The sequence below is a fragment of the Orcinus orca genome, chromosome 10 (assembly GCF_937001465.1).
Source record: "Orcinus orca chromosome 10, mOrcOrc1.1, whole genome shotgun sequence".
NCBI classification, from domain to species: domain Eukaryota; kingdom Metazoa; phylum Chordata; class Mammalia; order Artiodactyla; family Delphinidae; genus Orcinus; species Orcinus orca.
In genome coordinates, this window is record NC_064568.1 from 3613786 (window position 1) to 3635586 (window position 21801).

The window sequence follows — 21801 nt, forward strand, 5'->3', positions numbered from 1 at the left end:
CTTGGCCACTTTGTTGCTTGGCCAATTTTTCCGTTTAATACTTGATTTTAATGGTTCTTAAAAGTCAGAAGGAAGATTATACATGTATGTAATTCATTAGAGCAAAATAGAACATACATAGAATTGGCATTAGCCTTCCCGTCCCTTGACCCCAAATGTGACTCTTACACTGACCTCTGAGGACAAAGCCAAAGCTATTGCCCTCCTTGTAGAGGGAGACATCCACTGTCTTTGAAACGATCCCTGGGTTGTTCTCAGGGGCTGGGGAGAAATGGAGGACTCCTTGAGTCCTTCAGTTGCATCACCAAGCTGGCAGATGTCCCCAAAGCTCATTCCAGGAGAGTTGGGTGACCAGTCAAAGACATTACAGGAAGGGTAAATTCCCCTTGCCCCATTTTACAGGTAGGACAAGTGAAGCTTAGAGGCACACTCTTCCCTAAAACCCACTCAGTCCACCACTTAGAGAGGGGAAAGGGCCAGCCCATGCTCCCACAGAGATAACAGTAGAACTCAGGCTTGAGTCCATGGCTCACAGTCTTAGGCCAGAGCTGAATTCCAGACAGTTACTCAAATTTCAAGACTTCAGACCAACTTTGAAAATTCAGAGCTAAGCTAACTAGGCCACTGTACTCAGTGCAGCATGGGAGGGCGGGGAACAATTTATTCAGTGACATTCCTAAAACCTTCCCTCCTAAAGGAGAAGCATCTGGAAACTAAATATGCAGGATGACACGGGGTTATAAGCAGGTCCCTACCACCTCCTGGTGACAGCGTACTGCAGCTGTAGGCAAGGCCCCAGGTGCAGCATGGGTGTTTGTGGCCAGTCCCCAGGACCAGTCCACCCCAGCTGGCATGATGCCCACCCACCACCCAGGTGCTGGCAAGGAGGCAGCTTTGTCCACCCATGACCAAGGCAGTGGAGAAAGTTCCCGGTCCAAGGGCACCCACCGGGCGGGGGCAGCTCATACTCCACCTCCAGCACCACACGCTCTCCCACATTCTTGAGCAGAGTGATGATCTCATCGTGGCGGAGCCTGGTCAAGTGGATCCCGTTTACTGACCGAATGTAGTCGCCCACATTCAGCAGGTCACTCCTGGGAGAAAGGAGGCCAGAGCACACGCGTGGTGACAGGTGCTGGCATTTCATGTCCCCCCTCCCACTGAATCCTTATGGTTTCTGGATCCCCATTTTACAGATGGGCAAGCTGAGGCTCAGAGAGGTCAGACATGTCCAGGGTCAGACAGCGAGTGAGTTAGGAGAGTGGGGATTCTAACCTAGACCTGCCCGACACCCAGGCCAGCTTTTCCCCTGATGCTGGTCTGCCCGCTTTCCCTCCTGCTGAGGTGTCACCCTCATAGGCATAGCTCTAACCGGCCCCAGACAGCCCACAGAGTGGCCAGATCATCACTCCCTTTGCTATTCCTTAATGCTCTTCCTGGGCCCAGAGGGGCAGTGATAGAGAGGCTAACTCCTAGGTTTCATGGAACTCATGGTCCAAGGGACCCCAGAGGTAAAATAATAGGTGCAGGCAGTGTGTGCAGAAGTGGCACACAGGGCTGTGCCAGCAGAGCCCATCGCCTGCCTCAGCCTGGGGTGCTGGGGGCTTCCCAGAGGCAGTGGCGGGGGGGGATGAACAGGATGCAAAGGCCTGGAGGGCCCGAGAGCGGTGAGCATGGGATGCTGTGGCCGAGCCGAGTCAGCTCTGGTGTAAAGGGAAAGAAGCAGCCGGGGCCTAGAATCCCAGCCTCCACTGGGGGCCTTCCCTCCACAGACACCAAGATCTTAGGTGCTCCAGGAAGCAGCTGTCTGATTGCTCTGCGGAAAGCCCTAGTACCCTCCTCCACTGCCCCCTGACCCCCTTCCTGCTGCCCCCACTGAGCCCACTTCTCACCTGGCTGCGAGCCCCCCAGGCCTCAGGTTGGAGACCCTGGGCTTCCCATCCTTGTCGGTGCCACCCGAGATGGTCAGGCCCAGCGTGCTGCCTTCCTTCTTCGTCAGCTCCACCATGGTGACCCCTCGGAACTCCTCTGCTGACAGATAGGGGGTGAGTGGGCAGCGTGGGGCAATTCTAGGCCCCCAGCTCCAGGACAAGTGAGGCCAATACTTGGTAAGTCCCCTCAGTACCCTTGGCTGCATGACACTGGGTGAAATCCTCCTTACAAAGGAGGATCAGAGAGGTTAAGTGACTAGTCTAAGGTCACAAAGTGATTTAGCTGCAGAGACAATGCTGTCTGACCCCCACCCGGAGCTCTCTGTGCTCCAGGACAGAGAAGGGGAAGGAGAGGAGGCTGGTTACCTGGAATGCTCTGCCTGCGGCACGCCAGAGCCACATCAGCCCCTCCTGCGTCCTTGCCTCCTTTGGAGTAAGGCCCATCGTCTGCAGGAGAGAAAGAAAGGCCCTGAGTTCCGCTGTCATTTCCATCAGGCAAAGCGCTCCTGCCTTGGGAATCTTCTGCTTCGTGGATGTGGCCTGTTAGAGGGGTTCCTTCCTGCCACCAGCTCCACCTGAGTCTCCGCTGGGGGAGCCTCATGGCTTCTCCCCGCAAGGGCAACTCTGTCTGTGCTCTTGAGTAATGCTCTTTGGAGCACCCACCACAGACTGGGCTCTGCGCGATGGTCCAGTGATTAACCATCTCCACAACTATCATTCCACATATACAGAAAGAAGCTGAGGCTCAGAGAGGGACAACTTGTGCCCACGGTCACACAACCCTTGGCCACGACAGCCTCTGCTAATAGCCAGGACCAGACCCCAGGCGCCTCTGCCCACCCTGCCCCATGCTCCAGGCTCCCTTGACCAGGTTCTTTTTGTCACATTCCTTCTCCAAGTCCGTTCTCAGCCCTGGACTGAGATGGGTAAGGTCAACTGGCAAACCGTCAAGCGGGCCGGCTCTCCCATGCTGCCTCTGGGGCCACCCCTGCCCCTCCAGGCACTGTACACCCCCCCCAGGCTTCTGCAGCTGTCTCAGGCCTCACCCAAGCCTACACCCCGCCCCCCTCCCTGCTCTGCCCCCACGCCCATTCACCAGCTGTGGGCAGGCCACTCCCTCCCCAGCCCCCTGGCCACAGCAAGGCCTCTCACAGGACTGTCCCCCTCCTCACTCTTCAGAGGAGGGGGAGAGAGGGGGCTAGGGAGGAAATCAGCCCCAGTTGGGGGCAGAAGCCTCTTATCCCATCCCAGCCACATCCTTTTCACGAGGTGGGGAGGGGCTCAGATTAGCGTTCAGCCAGAGGTGGTGTCAACCTGGGTCAAGATCGGGCCACAGCCTGGCCAAGGTCCGGGCTCAGTCAGAACCAGAAATCTACAATCTACAGCACGTTTCTCAACCTCGGCACTATTGCCTTTTTTTTTTTTTGCTGGATTGCTGTACGATGTTTAGCAGCATCCCTGCCCTCTAACCACTAGATGACAGTAGCATCCCACCCCAGTCACCACGCCAAAAATGACTCTAGACAACCCACATGTGCCCTAGGGGGGGCAATACTGTCGCCCCCAACCCCGCCCTGCCCCTCACTGAGAATCACTGCTTTAGAGTCAGGGGTGGGGCTCAGGCTGGGTCGGGGTCAGGTTCAGCTTGGGGTCAAGGCTGTAGCTCAACCTGGGTCCAAGGAAGCCTGAGAACCTTCACCACCTGCAGCTCTAACCATTGAGAAATGGCTTCTCCAGACCAGGGATAGGTTCCCTTAGCTTTGCCAGAAGGTGGGAAATAACGAATCATTTCCAGGGCCCCGGGAATTGGCCCCCAGCAGCTTTGCTCACCTCCCCCACCCCTAGGCCCTGTGTTCACATCCACAGCCACGGATTCAGGCAACACCCCATTAAGTATAAAGCCTCCTATTACGGTTCCCTAATTTGCACTTAATTTAGATTCAACAAGACGTTTCTGAGCTAATAAAATTAAAAAGACTGGGTTCTATCAACTGTGTGACAGTGAACATCTCTGGTATTTCATGTGGGCAATTCTGGAATTAAAATCTGTCTTATCCCATGCAAATTAGACTCTGCCACTGGAAAATCCTTCTCTCCCTGGGCTGTCCTGGGAAGACCAGAGATAAGCTTGCTGGCTCCAAGTTTAGGAGTCTGGAGGTGGGGGAGGGGGAAGATTATCTCCTACGGACAAGAAAACAGAGAATCAAGTTTGCCAAATTCAGAGCCGTAGAATCCCAAAGAATGGAGTGGAACAGCGGTGGGTTAACGCTGATTCTGAAGCAGAGGGTGCGGGATGTTGGCTGCTGAAGCAGAACACCCATTTCCTGCGGTGTCTCTGTGGTGTGTCTTCAACACTACCTCTCTGCCCTTTCCTCATCCCAATATTCAAATTTTGATCCAGTGAATGACACGGTGCCAAACTGGGCTGCGATGGCACACTTGGCACAGCTGAGAGGTGGGGGTCTGCTGCCTTTGGGCTCAGCTGTCAGACAGGCCTGACTGTGTGATGATGCAAACCAAGACTCATACAACTGTGCGCAGAGTCAGCGGGCAATAAGTGAGGACTTGAGAGACTCGTCTGTAGAGAACGCACGTGCATTTTAGGGTGTGGCCTTGATGACCTCTCTCGGCGGTGGAGGCCACTCAGGATAGCTGATGGCCAGATACGGGGCTTCTGGATATCTAAGACCCCTGCCACATTCAGAAAGGCACCCATAAGGAATGCTACAATGTCTGCTGATGCTTGTTCAGAGGGGACAGTGCCCCACTCTCACAAACATCCTCAGGTCAGGGGGAAACAGGCAGCATTCAAACCAAAAACCAAGGCAAGGACAGAATTGCTAGTTAACCGTGTGACTTGAGTCTCTATTTCTTTATCTGTAAAACGGGGGTGTCTCCCCCTATCGCTGGCTCCAACCAGCCCAGGCATGAGAATTTGAGGGAATTATTTTATTTATAGAAAACCCCAGGAGGGTTCGGACCCCAGTCCTCCTCCCTCGGAGAACATGCCTGCTCTCTCCCGCTCTCTCTCTATTTTTTGTTCTGGGACCTGGTAATTATATGCTTATAGATGAAGGCTTTTCAAAAACATCTTTCCCACCAATTTTCAGCTGGAAAAGTGCACAAAAAACAGAGATATTTTTATCCGAGTGTTTTTCCTGTCTCCTCCTTCCAGCAATGGGCAATTATGAGCTTTTTCCTTCAGTCAATCTGTCCTGTAAGAACTCGCTTCAGAGGGAAATTCATTTCGCAGCAATGCCAGACCATCCGGCCGACTCAGGCTGGGCAAGTCGGGGGAGCAGGAGGGAGAGACACCGTGCTGAGCACAGACCGCACACCTGGTCCCCGGCCCCCAAGCTGCAGCCCGGGTGGATGGGTTTCTTTTTTATTTTATTTCTCCTGAAAGCATTGCTAATTTGCCTTCATTACCTCCGTTTCTCTGGAGCCCCAGGGAGCCACTGAGCTTTGAGAAAGGGAACAAGGAAGTCAGCCCTTGGCCAGGCTGCCTTTGTCAGGGTCCCGCCTAAGCAGGACAGGGCCTTGGGAAGCGGGGGCTGGGGAGGGCTGTCGATGGGGGCGTGACTGATGCCTGGCTCTGCGGGACTCCAGGAGGGAGCGTTCACCATCAGAGAGGGGCCACTGGGAAAACCAATGCCCGGAGGCTCAACTTGGGCTGAAGAGAAAATAACCGCTTGACAGAAAGCCAGCAGCAGGGCCAGCCGGCCCAAGTGCCACTGAGGAGAAGGGGGCCCCCAGTCGCCCCTGGGTCCAACCACAACTGCACACAGCGGCCCATTGCTGATTGCACTCCGACAAGTGATCGGCCAATCCTGGATGGGTCGGCCCCACCTCCGAAGGCATCGCTGGCTCGATGGAAAGGGTAGGATGGGCTTTGGATCCTAAATCTGCTGCCGACTGGCTAAGGGATCTGGGACAAGTCGCTTCTCCTCTCTGAGTCTCGGCACAGTGGAGGAGCCAGTGCCCACCTCGTGGGTTGGTGGGAGGCATCAGCGAGGTTATGTGGTACACAGAGCCAGGACACATGGAAGTTCTCTCCCCGGCCCTTCTACTCACTTCGTTAGAAAGATTTTCCCATTAGTAATGGTAACAACTCCTCCTGATTAAGTGCCAGGTGCTGTGCTAGGTGCTTCACAAGCTTTGCCTCACGTATCCCCATCACCTTCTGAGGTGGGATGATCGTTATTTCCATTTCACAGATGGTGGAGCTGAGGCACGGGCAGGTTAGGCGACTTCCCATTGTAAGGGGCAGGGTCAGGATTTGAACCCAGGCCATATTCTAAGAAATTTTAAATTATTACCACTTTATCCTCATGATAATCTTATGTGGTGGGTGTCACGATCATCCCCACATTATAGATGAGGAAACTGAGGCACAGAGAGGTGGTTAAGGGAACTGCCTGGGGTCACACAGCTCCTAAGCGGCAGAGCCATGGGCCCCCTCCTGCCTTCTCCCCTCACCCCATGACAGTCCTGGGGTGACTGAGGACTGACATGTTGACCGGCACTGACATGTTTAACTCTTCTGCGAGCTCACTAACAATCCCATTTTACAGACAAGGAGACTGAAGCCCAGACAGGCCACTCAGCTGGGGAGCTGCAGAAGACAGACTGGAATTGGTCTGTCTGGCCCCCAGCAGACCACATCCTTAATCCTCAGCTCTGCTCTCTCCCTCCAAACACAAGGGCAAAAGACCCCAAAAGAGGGGCGCCCAGGGAGGCAGCACCGGCGCCCAGGAGGCCCACGTTAGCGCTCGGGCACCCACAGGCTGGACACGACCAGAGAGGTTGCCAGCCCTGCAATCCCTCTTCCACAAGGTGTGCGGGGCCCCTGGCACTGGGCCTTGAGCCCACGCTTGGGCTGACACCCCCCTCCATGGGACCACGATGGCCCCAACGTCATGTGGGGCAGGGATGCAGGCTCCAGAGGGGCCGTGGCCTTCTGGGTCTGTGCTCTCCCACGTCCCTCTCAAACCCACAAAACTGGGTCACCAGCGGAGCAGTGAGGACTCAGTCCACCCGGCGGAGAATGAAAGCAAACGTTCTCCCCACAACTGACAGTCCCCAGGCCTCCCTGACCTCACCTCCTAATGCTCTCTCCTGGGTTGCCTCCACTCCAGTGCGCTGGTCTCCTCACCATTCCACACACCAGACTCAGGCTCACCTCAGGGCCTTTGAACTGGCTGTTCCCTCTGCCAAGAATGCTCCTTTCCAGACACCCACAAAACCCCCTTCCTCACCTCCTTCAGGAACCTGTGGAATCTTCACCTTCTCATCTTTCCCAAGCGGCCTGTTTGAACTTACACCTACACTCCCAACACCTCCAGCACTTCCCATCGCCTTCCTTACCTAGCAGACCTCACTTTTTTTTTCTTTTAACTTAGTGATCTTATTTCCTATCTGCCCCTTCCCACTATGATGTCAGCCCTGGGGGGCTGGTTTTTTGCCTGTCTGTTCACTGCTGTTTTTGGCATAGAGAGTCTGGCACACAGTAAATTCTCAGTAAATCATGTGAAATTCAATTCCCACTTACAGATTAGGAGAATGGGGATCAAAGAGGTGGAATGAGTTGTTTAAGGTCGTAGAATCAGGAAGAGGCAGAGATAGGATGCAAACCCAGGCCTCCCTGGGTCTGGAGACCTTGGCCTCCGTGGTCTGGGAACTGGGGTTTTTCCCACAGCCATGGCCCTGAGGAGGTCAGGCCTGACAGAAGATCCAGGTGGTTCTGGTGAGGGCCCCCCAGAGGAGTGGGCAGCTCAGGCCATGGCAGAAGTACCCTCCCACCCACCCCGACACACACACACCCTGTCTGAGCCTTCCCAGGAGCTGGGAACAAAGACCACTTGGTGGCCAGGAGTCAGAGGAGGGTGGACACTGTGGGGCATGGGAGTTTCCTGCCCGAATCTGCTTTCAAGCCTACTGTGTGCCCCAGGCCCAGTCACATCCCTTCCTGCAGGGGCTCAGGGTTAGTGGGGTGAACAAGGCTCCCAGGACCAAGACAGCATGGCCAGGGCATGGGCCTGAGAAAGGACTCGTGCTGGCAGAGTCCATCGGGGAGGAGAAAGGGCCCTGGGCACTGTGTCCCACTGGCCCCAAACCCCAGCCTGGCTCTCCCTGAGGAGCACTGCATGTGGCCTGACTGCTCAGGGTCGCAGCCTGCTCTGTGAAATGTGGAGGGTGCAGGGAGTGGCCACCTGTTGGGGACGTTTGCTGAAACTATTGGAAACAGGTTCTCTTTCCTTGAGGAGGATCAAGCTGTCTGACCATAAGCTCTAAGGTACTAGGGGCCCTCTGGGAGCCTCAAGGAGAGGAGTCTGCGTGGAAATAAAGCTCACCTAAAAAGAAGCAGAGACCTGGAGTCCTAATCATGTTAACTGAGCAGCTGGATCCCACTGTGCCTGAAGCTCCCTCTTTAGACTTTTCTTTAAAAAAGCCTCAGTGTTGACACCAAGTGAGACACGTGTGATCATGAAGCTCTGTGACCTGGGGAGGAGACTAGGGTGGGGGCTGCAGGGGTGAGGGTGGGGGTCAAGGAAGTCATCAGAGAGAGAAAAAGCCAGGGAGATCATGAGGGGCCTTGAATGCCAGGATAAGAAGCTGTGATCAAACCTGAGTTTTAGCAAACTCCCTCCTACAGCAGCATGGAGGGGGTGGGGTGCGGTGGGGGATGAGGGCCAGGAAGCCAGGGAGGAGACTGGGGCTAAGGTCTAGGCAGGCGATGCTGAGGCCTGAGCCTGGGTAGAGGGGGCAGCTCCATGAGGAAGAGGAAGACACCTCCTTGGCGGTGCCCCAGATGAGGTCTCCAGGGCACTGCTGCCCTTGTGGCTCTGACCACTGCAGGACCAGGTGACCCCACTTCCTGGGCCTGATGTTGAGAGGACAGATGTGCCCAAGCCAGGAGGGCAGTGGAGTCGCCAGGAGGTGGCAGGGGCAGACCGCATGGGGTCGAATCCCAGCTGTGCTACTTCTAGCTTTAGCCTTGGACAAGTCACTTAACACCTCTGTGCCTCAGTTTCCCCAACTGTAAAATGGGGAGAATAACAGTGCTGAATACACAGTGGTGTGAGGATTAAATGAGAAAATGCACAGAGAGAGCTCCGAACAGAGCCTGGCACGGAGTAAGGTCTCAACAGCTGTAAGCTACTATTATTAACCACATTATTATGATCTGGGGACCTAGGGGTAACCCTGTCTCTGCCCTCTGCGACAGGCGGGGAGGTGGGAGCCTAAGTTCACGGGCCCTCGGAAGCATGGTTGGGGGAGCTCTGCTATGAAAGTCATCAGGGGGCCAATCCCGGCTCAGCCACTATGGGCCTTGGTCAGCCACTGGCCCCTCCGAGCCTCAGCTTCCCCATCTGTCTGTCCACTGGGACCACAGTCCCTACCCTTGGAGCTGCTGCAAGGACGTAACACCAGGAGTACATCGACTATGGGAAGGCATTGACAGGACGGCCAGGACATGGAGTGAAGGGTGACCTAGCCAGCCCCAGAGCCCCTCCCAGGGTCCCAGCCCCGGGCCCACCCAGGAATGTGGCAGCTGAGCAACACCTGTCCCCTCTGCATTCCCAGAGCCTGAGGCTCACCGACCAGACAGCACCACGCCGGGGCCTCTGCCTCTTGCCATGAGCCCATGTAGAAGCTCCCCCCAAAGCACCCTGACCAGGGAGCCGGCGCCCACAGCTCACGCAGGGGCAGGATGCGTCTCCCTGGGGCACGCCTGAGGCAGGAGCGCTGCCCTCCGGCCGTGCCATGCAGGACAGCCCAGCGGACTCAGTCCCGCAGCCACGGTCAGACAGACAGCCCTTTCCCCTGCCCACCGGCCAGGTGTCCCATGCCTGCCCTCCCTCCAAGCTCTGGGTCTGGGAGTGGCTGTCCCAGGCTTTGCCATCCCAGGCCCCTCTCTGGGTGGCAGTTCCAGAGGGATCAGAGGGTTCGGCCCCGCCACTCTGCCTACTGGTCCCCGTTACTCACCCGCCTCTCCAGGGGTCTCCCGGCTGAGCCCACACAGCATGTCTGCTCGTCTCCCCGGTGCCACTGACTCCCTTGGGAGCCAGGGAGGGGCTATGGGAGGGGAGCTCAGAGCTCCCACTGGCTGGGCAAGAGTCCACCCACTGCAGCGGGCGGCTCTCTGCTTAAAGGGGACACGGCCCTTGTCACGGCTGATCCTTGGATGGGGTTCAACACCCCCCCCTCCAGCCTGAGTCTGGGCAGGGGTCTTTGAAGATGGCAGGCCTCCCCCAGGGTCCCCAGGCAGACAGACCCCTGAGGCCAGCTCTGCCCCTGACTCGCCCTGGGTCTTTGGTAAACGATTGCCTCCCAGCCCAGACTCAGTTTTTCTACCTGGAAAAGAGGAACAGGGCCTTCCAAACTTTTTTTTTTCTTTTTTTTAAGTAGCAGATTCCAACAGAGTCTTGCACAGAATTCCCAGGACATAAGCCGGATAAAACGCAGCCGTGGAACGACGCCAGGGTGTGTCTCAGTTTAGAAATCCTTGCACTCGCAGTCCCCTGGGCCCTTCCACTGAAGTTCCAGCTACTGCTCCCAGGCCTCGGTTTCCTTTCCTGTAAGGTGGGACTTGGGGAAGACCAGCCCAGCAGCCTGTTATCCAGAGCATCCCCCAGCTCTGTGGGAAGACAGAGCGAGCTGTGCATCCCGGGTTGATGGGCAGGGGCAGCTGGTCACAACTCCAGCCCCGGCTGGGCCTCAGCCCGGCACACTCCTAGCTTCCTCCGCACCAGCTCAGGATGACCCTGACGGACACCCAGGGCCCCTCCTCCAGCTCTCTAGCTGCTCCTGCTCTCCACCCACCAGTGCGTGTTGCTACCACCTGAGAGCCAGACACCGCAGAGGTGCTGGGGAGAAGGATGGGCGATAGTGACTCGGGGTGTCAACAGCCTGTACAACTAACGACTTATTGCATCCAGCTGAACGCAGCAGAGAACGAGACAGATAAGGTCCCGGCTCCCATGGAAGCTCTCAGATGCATGGGAACAAGGGGGCTCAAAATCACCTCTGTCCTGCAGCAAATGGGAGGGTGCAGCCCCGTGGTTAAGGACCAGGGACTGCATCTGAGTTTCTTCCTCAGCGGGGATGCCCACCGCAGAGTCCAGCCCACAGTTCCTGGGCTGCCCATGCTGGCTCCTGCCAGCCCCACTAACGGCACATTCAGAACAATCCAGGCTCTGAGTATGGGGTGGGGTCACTTGTATGCCTGTATCCACAGGTCATATTCCTTGCCCCCCTCCCAAGGGTGCTGTCCTCTTTGGATGACTTTAGGTATGTCTCAGGGGCAGGGACCCTTGGGCCAGTAGTGAGGCCAAAGGTCAAAGAGAGATGCAAAGGTCCCAGCCATGGGAGGGATGGTGAGCACTGGGTCAGACTGGGGGGACCTGAACTGGGAGGCGTTTGCTGGGAGAATCGGACCAGGCAGGAAGGGAATGTAGACTCTCAGTGTGGTCCACGGTGCCCTGCAACGGTCACAACAAGGCTGTTGATGAAGACCCTGACAATCCCCAGGGCACTGAGAGCCACCCTGGAGCAGTCCCAGCTCCATACCAGGCAGAAAGGGACACGGCTCTTAACAGACCCTCGCCCTCTTTCCCCCCATTTACAGCCCCTTCAGGGAGGAGGGCTGTGTGGTGCACAGACCTTTGGAGTTCCGTCCACCCCCTCTCGTAGAAAATATTTGCTCTCTGTACAGACGCATTTAAATGAGCGATTAAGACGGAAGATCCAAAACCTTGCCGTGGTTCTGTCTCTCTCGCTGCTCCTTTGGAATTTACTTTTGTGGACGAGAAGCTCCTGGAAAGGTCATGCCATGGATTATGGGAGAGCTTCCACGCAGCATTTCTCTGCGCACCTGCTGTGCCAGGCAGTGGGGACTCAGACACCAGGAGACAGGCAAGGATCAGCATCTTCCCTCTGTCCTCTGTTCCTGTCAGCCCGCCAAGCACATTTTCACTTCATTCATTTTATCCAAAGGTGGGTTTGGAAGCAACTGTTGCTCCATTCTGGAACAAGGTAGGGTTTAAATAAATATTTGGCACAGAAAGGTTAACTGACTTGCCCAAGGTCACCCAGCTGTAAGTGTGGAGCCAGGTTCACACCTAAGAGGTCTGTTCTTAAAGGCGCTGCTATGTGCCTCTCAAGATAAAGGGGTCTGGGAGTGCAGATGAGGGGCAATCAGCTCTGTCAGGGGTCCACCGAGGAGGTGTTTTTGAGCCTGACTTTGAAGGATGGGAAGGAAGGTGCCATGAACACAGTCCCAAGTGACAAGTGAGGAAGAGACCAGGCAGGAGGTGCAGCTGGAGCCAGGCCACAGGCAGCCTGGCCACACTCGCTCCTCCAGGTGTGGTCTGACAACCAGCAGCAGCAGCAGCATCACCGGCACTGCCAGGGGCTCCTCAGCAATTCCGGCTCCCAGGCCCCACCCGGACCTGCTGAACCAGAAGCTGCATTTTCACCAGCTCCCCAGAGGATGCATACGAAGTTTAAGAAATGCTGTGTTATGGGTTTGGCTTCTATCCTGCAGGCAACGGGAACCACAGATGGTTGCAGAGCAAGGGTGTGAGAGGCTCTGCAAGGACCTCAGACACAGAGCGTCTCTGAGAGAGAAGGGAGGAGGACCTGGGATGAGCAGCAAGAGTCCCTTCTGGGAGCCGAGAGTGGGTGAAGCTGCTGCTGGGCCCTGCTCCAAACACGACCCCTCTCTCCCAATGCGGCCAAACCCTGGGGAAGCAGAGGGAAAGGGAGACAGACTGCTGGGCCTGCACTGTGGCTAGAAGCCAGGTTTGCTAGGGGCCCGGCCTACCAGCAGCTGCTGGTCACAGAGTGTGAGTGTTCTACATTTCCAACACTGTGGATGACAGTGATGGGGGCTGGGCCGCCTGGGGAAGGTGGCAGGGCCACTGAGCTGATAGGCAGCCCCTCCATGGTCAGGAGAGGCCCTGACACCACGTCCTCAGGTTTTATGAGACAACTGAAAGATGGATTGCTGTATGACCTGGGGCATGTGTCCAAACCTCTCTGGGCCTCAGCTTCCTTAGCTGCACGATGGGAATAACAAAAGCACCACCTTCTAGGGTTAGGGAGTCTACATATTGGGTCAGGAAGCATTTATCCATCCACTTTCCTGCCAAGAGTCTCACACCAATGCCTTGCATGGATCCAGGCCAGAAAGGCAGAACTTCAAGGTAGACGAGCGCACTGGCCAGATGCACCCAGGTTCAAACCCCAGCCCTGCCACCCAAGAACCTTGTCATTCCGGGCAACTCACTTCTTTCTGCCTGAGCCTCTGCTTCCCAACCCGTGAGGAGTGAGGGCGAACAGACCTCGGAAGGTCTGCCCAGCACACACTCTTGCCCTCTTCCCCACGTGCGGCCAGGCCTGCAGGGCCTTCTCAGAGTCTCCTAATGGGGAGCCACTGGCACCACTGCTGAGCGGGCTGTCCTCACACTGCAGGACACCGGCATCCCTGGCCCCCGGCCACCCAGGGGTAGTGACCCCCACAAGTGGGAACCACCCCCATGCTGCACAGATGGGAAAACCGAGACTCAGAGAGGACGGTGTCTGAGGCCCCCCAGAGCAGAGAGGGGCCTGGACCCTGGCCTCTTTCCTTCCTCTCAGGCCCCAGGGCTGGTTAGTCATAAGCACAGCAGACTGCCAGGGACCCTGAGTGACAGCCGGAAATGAAGTCTGGGTGGGAAGGACGCAGAGATGGCGATTCGATAACAAGATATAAACCCTTTGTTGTTGTTCTGCTGCTTCTCCCTTCGTCCCTTTCTCCCTCCCTCCCGCCTCACACCACCCCGAGGGCCAGGCCAGGACAATCCCTCCCCTCTCCTGGTTGTAAGACATTCCCATAAGGTGGGCACTGTTGCCCCCATTTTACAGACGGGGACACTGAAACCCAGTCTGTGATGCCACCAGCCACAGGTGAGGGCCACGAGGTGACCCCGCCTTAGGGGGTGCTGTCTGGCTGTGGCGCCCCACTCCGCCAAGCTGCCCCATAGCCCCAGCCCCATGGGCCGTCACCTGACTTCAGGGGTAATGCCACACCAGTGGGCTGCACCCAGGCTAGGCCCCCAGGCCCACACCTGCCAGTTCCCAGCGCCCTTCACCGCGGCTTTCCTCTGGCCCTGGAGGGCACAGGGGCAGGCAGGGCCACGGGGTAGCAGGGGGCTGCAAGAGCAAAGAACAACAGGCTGTGTGCAGAGACCAGGGAAGGGCAAGGCTCGGGGGGGAGGTGAGAGGACCCACAGCTGGTTCTTTGCACAGAACCTCTGCACCAGGCCGTGTTCTCAGCATTTTACACGTATCTTCTCATTGCATCCCCACCTCAGAGACGAGGAAACAGAGGCCCAGAGAGGTGAAGCCACTTGCTCTTAGTCACACAGAGTGTGAGGCATGAGCAGGGATTTAAGCCATACACAAACACCCCATCCACAGCCCCCTGAGAAATGCACACTCACGGATACAGGAAGAAAGAGAGGGACTGTTGGGCGGCGGGGTCCCCAAGCTGCTGCTCCTGGGGAGTCTCTCTAAATCCTCTGACTGGGGACGGCCAAGGGGCCACAGGCCCAGGCCTGGCCACAGATGGGGCAGCTCCTTGGGGCTCCCTCTTGGCCTCCACGCTTGACACTTGCAATGGCTTCCCTCCTGGAGGAGAAACATGGGGCCATAACCGTGCAGGGGGCCTCTCTGAGCCTCAGCTCCCTCCTCTTAATGATGAAGATGTCTGTGTTCACAGGGTTTTGTTGAGAAACTCTGTGAATAAACAAAATGCCTGAAAAACTGTAGAGTGCAGTGCCCGTGGTGGTGGTCAGTGTGAACACGGCCTGGCCCTACCTCTCCGGTCACTCAGTCACACAAAAGCACCCACTACCTGCCAGAAACTCAGCTGGGCGCGAGGTTTCCAAGTGGGCAAAGCAGATGTAGAGCCTGCCTCTCAGGCTGCTGGTCTAGCAGAGGGACAGAGATCAAAGGAGAAAACCCTGCAAATACAGGTAAGTCATCGAGACGGTGAGGAGGGCGAGGGGGGCCAGGACAACACGAGGTGGGGGGTCGGGGAGCCTCTCAGAGGAGGTGCCTCTAGGCTGAGACAGGATGGGAAGGAGCCTAGGGCGGCTGCAGGGAGAAGTCTCCAGGCGAGCGTGGGCTGTCTGGGGAGCAGGCAGGAGGAGGAGAGAAGTCGGGATTCTGCTCCAGATGCAGCACCAGGGGAGACACTGCAGGGTTTTAAACTGGGTCCTATGTGATCTGACTTGTTTCCAAATGGCAACAGAAGGGGATGGGCTGCAAGGGTCCAGACGGCATGGGGGGGACCAGGGGCAGGGGGGAGCGCAAGGCACTTCAGGGGCCGGAGACCTGGAAGCCAATTTTCTCTGTGCCTCGGGCCTGTCCCTTCCTGCTCTGAGCCTGTTTCCCTTCTGATGACGAGGGCCAGCAGTGCGAGTTTGGGGACCTGCCAGGGTTAGAGGTCAAAAGCATGGAGTCAGGATGCATCGCGATGCAAAACAAGAAGAAAAGGAAAACGGGGATGATGATGAACAGGCAGGGCACCAGGCGTGAAGGAAACGGCCCCAAATTCATGCAGAGCCGCTCCACTCACTGGTAAGCAGAGAAGTGAAGGGGAAATGATGCTTCTCCCACTTGACTCTTCAGGGTGGCAAACATGAGAAATGCAGGCAAGACCAGGCGCTGGTGAGCATCGCGGAGATGGAGAGGCAGAGGCACTGCTGGGGGGCAGAAAACTGAGGCAGGCATGAGAGAGCCAGCGCCCTCCCTCCTGGTAGTTACCCTTGGGTGACCCCCACCCCCCGACGGATCCCTAAACGGGAATAGGAATGTCATTGGTGAAGATGACCTGCATCTCCATCCTGGGGGAGGGGACAGGTAATGCGATGGCCACACCCCATGGAGGACAACCCGGCTGAGAAGCACAGCCGTGTGAATAGGTTTAGAGACACAGTGTGAGTTAAAGGGAGAAAGGAAGGGGGGAGGAGGAAGGTGAAGGGGTGGGGAGAAGGGAGGAAGGACAGAGCAGGGAAGAGAGGAGGCAGGGAGAGGGCAGGAAAGAGAATGATATTTCCCTGTACTATCACTTATGTAAACTAAAAACATACATAAAGCACTACATGTGCTATAAGGGCACATACATGTGTAAAGATCTGTTTCACAGAGTGAAGGTTTCGAGGGAGGTAACTGGGAGTGGGGGTAGGGCATGAAGGAGACAAAGTAAGATAAAACAGCCAGAGCAGGTGCCAGCTGGCTCAGGACCAGGTGTGTCACACACTGAGGAATTCAGCTCACCCCCCAGAGCCTGGGATTCAAAATAAAAAATAAATAATTGCCTTGAATGGCATGTTAAGAAGTCGAAGCTCTCTCCCGAGGATACTGGAGAGCCATGGAAGGGTTTAGAGGGAGGGAGGAATGAGGACAATCTACGTTCCTTAGAAAAATAACTGAACTGGGTGCTGAGAGGGCCCCTGGGTGGGGGTGGGGGCCTTGGCTGACCCTCCTCCCCACGGGGACCACTCAGACTCTGCCCACCTGCCCTCTTGGGGCCTGAGCAAAACGGGAAAATAAGTGGGCAGGCTGTCAGGGCTCAGCCCCATCACGCGTCCTCATCTCAGGGTGCCAAGGACACCATGGCAGTGCCCTCCCCAACCCCCCCACACGTCCAGCCCTAGAGAGAACCCTGGGCTGGGGGTCAAGAGACCCAGGTTCAAGGCCCAGCTACTGCCCACACAGGACCAACTCTGTGCCAAGAACATTACACCTGATGCAGAACATCAGTGTCTCTTGTGGAAAGGACTACACTCAACAAGGATTCACTACGAGCCCAAACAAAACAAAGGGGGCCAAACAGTCAGGCCACTCAGGGGCATCAGGGAAAGCTGCCCGGAGGAGGCGGTATCTAAGCTAAGTCTTGATGGACATAGGAACCAAACCCTCCAAGATGATGCAGGGAGGGAATTCCAGGCAGAGGAGCAGCCTGGACAAAGGGTGAGAGGGGGAAGGTGCGAAGTATAGTAGGGAGAGGCACCAGCCCGCATGGCTGGGGTCGGAGGTCCCGCAGGAGCAGGTGGGCTGGGCAGGCAAGGGGGTGGGTCCTGACAGATGGTGACCTGCTTCGGGGGAGAGAATGCACTGAATGGGGCGTCCCGGCACTGTGGCCGCCTCATGGATGACATTTAAGGAGGGGCGGGCTCTCCTGAGCCCCCTCGATAAGATGCTGGCAGGGTGACACATGGAGGGCCTGGGCAGCCACACGACTGAGCTGTCGGGAACAGGGCAGGAGTGGAGCACACAGGAGCCTGAGGACAGCAACGCCCCCTCGCGGCTGGTGATCGATGAGGCTTTGGGAGCAGCAGGCGCAGCCCCTCATCCTGTGCCCTCGGCATCCAAGTGGTGCAGGAGGTTGGACTCAGGTTCAGCCTGTGGCCAATACTGTCCCTGGACTCCCACCACCCACCCTCTTGATCAAGCATTACCCTTTGGGGCTTCCCTGGTGGCGCAGTGGTTAAGAATCCACCTGCCGATGCAGGGGAAAAGGGTTCTATCCCTGATCTGGGAAGATCCCACATGCTGTGCAGCAACTAAGCCCATGCTCCACAGCTACTGAGCCTGGAGCCTGCAGGCCACAACCACTGAGCCCACACGCCTAGAGCCCGTGCTCCGCAACGAGAGAAGCCACCACAATGAGAAGCCCGCACACAGCAACGAAGACCCAATGCAGCCAAAACAATAATAATAATAATTTTTTTTTTTTTTTGCGGTACACGGGCCTCTCACTGTTGTGGCCTCTCCTGTTGCAGAGTGCAGGCTCAGCGGCCATGGCTCACGGGCCCAGCCGCTCCATGGCACGTGGGATGTGGGATCTTCCCAGACCAGGGCACGAACCCGTGACCCCTGCATCGGCAGGCGGACTCTCAACCACTGCGCCACCAGGGAAGCCCAATAAATAAATTTTTAAAAAAAAGCATTACCCTCTATGTGTAAATGCCCTAGAAAAAGGGTATTTACACAAGGTTTTACCACTTTATTGAGTACAGTGTCTCATGGAATCTTTCAAGAGCCCTTTGAGTAGGCATTGCTGCTCCTGTCTTACAGAGGGAAAACTGAGGCCCAGAGAGGGGAAGGGACTTGGCCAAGGCCCCCAGCTAAGATGGGCTGAGGGTCAGATCGTCAGACTCAGATGCTCCCTCCTTGGGTCCTTTACATGGGCTCCTCCTTCTTCCTGGAACCCCCTTCCCCCTCCATCCTTAGAGCCTGACCGAAATGCCACCTCCACCAAGAAGCCTGCCCTGACCACACCAGGTGGGTCCCCTTTACCCTCTCCCAGCCTTTCCTCCAATGCATTTGCTCACCTGTTCTTTTCCACCAAAGAGGGGACCCTCAACTGTCTTGCTCATTGATTTTGACCCTATGCCCAGGGCTGGGCCTCACACACAGTAAGCGCTAAATAAGTGTTTGCCAAATGAATGAATGAGAAATAAATGATGACTATACATCACCTCTGGATTGCTATACCAGAAAGAAACCAATAATTCATCCCTCTACAATCTGACGCAGGAATCCTTTCTGCTGTCTGGTAGAGCTTGCATACCTCCACAAACAGGGAGCTCACCACCTCCTGAGCAGCCCACCCTATTCCTGAACAGTCATGAGGATTGGAGTCACTCCATTATCCTAAGCTAGAGCCTGTCTCCCTGTGGCTCCTCCAGGCCCCTGCCCCAGGACCAGCCTGCAGAGACCCAGCGGCCGTGCCTGGACCCAGGTCATGGCATCTGAGCCCTGTAGGGAGAGGCCACAGTTCAGAGTCTGGATGTGGCTCCAGTGGGGTCCCATCAGCTCCCCTCCTACCTTGAGGCCCTCTCCTGGGTGTGTGGCTGGAATGAGCAGGTGGCCATCCAAACCGTCCCCCGCCCCAAGTCTGGGGCCAGGCTCTTTAATCCACACTGGACATCAGTGTGTTTTTAACTTCCAGTGGCATTTGCTTCAGGCCCATGAGGTTGGCACAATCACCTCTTTTTACAGACGAGGAAACTGGAGTCCAGAGGGGCAGGAGACAAGAACCCGGGTGTCTGGCTCCAAAGCCTTAATCCCAGCCCAACAGACACACATTCTCAAAAGGGCTTTGTGTGATAGTCTTACTTTTTGTCCTCCTGGTGGACTACTTGAAAGAGAACCCTGCAGTTGTGGACTCATTAGTGGTAGAAGCTCAAGCAGGGAGAGAATTTGCGAAGGCCCATCCAAGGAGCCCGTACAGCCCAGCTGAGACTATACCAATGAGATCCAGGCAGAAGGACCCCACTGGGGGAGGTGGGGGGCAGGGGCTGCAGGGCTGGGGTGGGCCCTGGCAGAGGCCACTTATTTGAGGACAAGGCTTGGCACTGAGATTTCTGGGCCAGCGCCTGCTACCTGAGGTACCCCACATTCCACAGCCCCCTCAGCACCATTTAGGAAGAATCCTTGGGAGGTCGCCAACCGGTGCCCAAAACTGGCCATCCTCCTGTGCAGCCTCGTCTCCCACCATTCCCAGCACCCTGAGCCCATTCCCACCTCCAAGCCGTCACACTCTCAGTAACCCAAGAATGCGCTGGCCCTAATCCCTCCTCTGCCTGGCCAAATCCTGCAAGTCCCCCAGGGTTGCCCACTGTCACCTCCTGGGGGATACTCTAGCTGGTTGGTGTCCCATCTGCGTTTCCAAAGCCCTCAGGCATCCCTCAGTCCCACTTTCACCTCCCCGGACATCCCCCTCTGCCTTGCCCTTCCATCCCCGGATAAGCCTGACTCCTAAGAGGTGATGAACATTCCACGTTGCCAGCACCGCCCCCTCCAGCAGTGGCAGCATGGGGGCCTGAGAGGGGACCCTGGGTTCAGGTCCTATCTCCACCCCTGACCGGCTGGGTGACCTTGAAAAAAACTGGCCTCAACCTTCTCATGTATAAAATGGGGGTACATGCGTGGGCTGGGGCAGGAGCAGGACCTGTAGTCTCTGGGGGCTGCTTCAGCTCCAACCTTGCCAGCCTGGGACACCCTCACCTCCGTCCCCAGCTTGGGCTCCAAACGACCCAAACCTCAAACAAACTTTCCTCAACAGACTATTTTGCAAATGGGGTACCAAGACTCAGTGAGGGGCAGGGACTGTCCTTAAGGTTACCTGCAGGGACCCCAGCTGCCCCAGTTGTGTGGCTGTAAGAGGTTGCTGGGTAGGTGCCTGCTCCCCTTGTCCGCTCACCTGCCCACACATCTGCTTATGAGTCGCCGTCACCTCGGCCAAGTTGGCGAAATGCAGGGGCTGGAGAGACAAGGTCGATGGGCGGATGGCGGGGAGGGTGAGCAGGGTTCCAGCTACGGGACAGCAAGGTGGGGGCACACAAGGGAAACTGAGGGGCAATTCCCAGGAGGAGCAGGGAACTGCTCCAGGACCACGGAGAGGGCGGTTATCCAGCCAGCCCTGCCTGACAGATGTTCTTTCTGCTCCATCAGCCCATCTCCCCAGGGAGGAGACAGGACCGGCAGCCTTCACAATTATCTGGGCAATTAAGACAGGCAGATGGTCCTGCTGGACTGAACATTCAAGCCAACAAACGGACACAATGCTGGGACATTGGCTAACAAGATCAGCACTGGTGCTGGTGGATGACACGCTGCTCAGCTTGGAGGGGGAACCCTGGGGGACCCCATCACTGTTTCTGCAGGGCTGTCCTGGGGCGGGGGGGAGCAGAGGAAGGGTGGATAACTTGGGGGAGCCTGGAGAAAACAGACCAGTAGCTACACGCTGGGAACGCAACAGAGGGGTCCCCTGCTCCTGGTGGGGAGGCCAGATAACTGACCACTGAGAAATATGCCCATAGTGAGATGTTTGGACTTGGAAGTCAGACGGCCTGGGTGGGTGGGTGGGTGGGGTGGGGCCAGTACACAGGCTCCACCATTTCCTTCCTGGCTGTGTGACCTTGGAAAGTTGGAAAGTCACTTCCTCTTTAAGCCTCAGTTTCCTCACCTGTAAAATGGGGCGATTTAGTTCATAGCTCACAGGACTGTTGTGAGGATGAGAAAGTACACATGAAGTACTTAGCACAGCACCTGGCAAACAACAAGTGCTTAACAAATGCTTGGGAAACAAAGAACAGGTCCAGAGGTTCACTCCAGGCTGCTGGGATTCCAGGAATTATTCCAGGGATGAGAGTTTACCCTCGGCTTCTTGATAAAGGGAGAAGCCCCGGGGTCTCTAGACACCATAGGTGATCTGAAATTCTGGTGCTCCCAGCATCAAGGAGGGCAGAGGCCGGGGAAGTGGTTGCTGTCTAGGCACTGGTGGGAGGAGGCTCATTTCCACATCGAGAGTCAGATCTGAGACCCCAGCGCAGCTGCCGCAGTGTGAGAAATGCCGGGAGCCGGATGTGGAGGAGAGAGGCAGACAGAGGAGAGTCTCATTATGGAGGGGAAGGAAGGAGTGAATAATTCATCACAGAGGTGCGCCACAGAGTGGGGGCAGAAGGAGAAAGCTTGGGAGGGCCCGCGCAGGAGGCCGCACTCAGCCGGCGGGGGGATTACTATCCTGAATAACCTCATCACTGGGCTTCCCTGGTGGTGCAGTGGTTAAGAATCCGTCTGCCAATGCAGGGGACACGGGTTTGATCCCTGGTCCGGGAAGATCTCACATGCCGTGGAGCAACTAAGCCCGTGCACCACAACTACTGAGCCCGTGTGCCACAGCTACTGAAGCCTGCACGCCTAGAGCCCGTGCTCCACAGCAAAAGAAGCCACCAAAATGAGAAGCCCGCACACCACAACAAAGAGCAGCCCCCGCTCGCCGCAACTACAGAAAGCCCGTGCGCAGCAA

At 56.6% G+C, this 21801-nt stretch overlaps 1 protein-coding gene across 5 annotated transcripts in view; it reads right to left on the bottom strand.

Annotated features, from left to right (window-relative positions):
• GRIP2 (glutamate receptor interacting protein 2) overlaps positions 1–21801 on the bottom strand; it is a 138507-nt gene that overhangs the window by 72567 nt on the left and 44139 nt on the right. For 3 of the 5 annotated variants that reach the window (XM_049716018.1, XM_049716016.1, XM_049716020.1), the window contains exons 2-5: positions 2298–2378; positions 1893–2031; positions 949–1094; positions 175–261 (exon numbers count right to left, since the gene is read on the bottom strand). In XM_049716018.1, coding sequence (XP_049571975.1) covers positions 175–261; positions 949–1094; positions 1893–2031; positions 2298–2378 — 453 coding nt within the window. The remainder of the gene's footprint in view (positions 1–174; positions 262–948; positions 1095–1892; positions 2032–2297; positions 2379–21801) is intronic. The other 2 variants (XM_049716019.1, XM_049716017.1) reach the window with 1 other exon arrangement.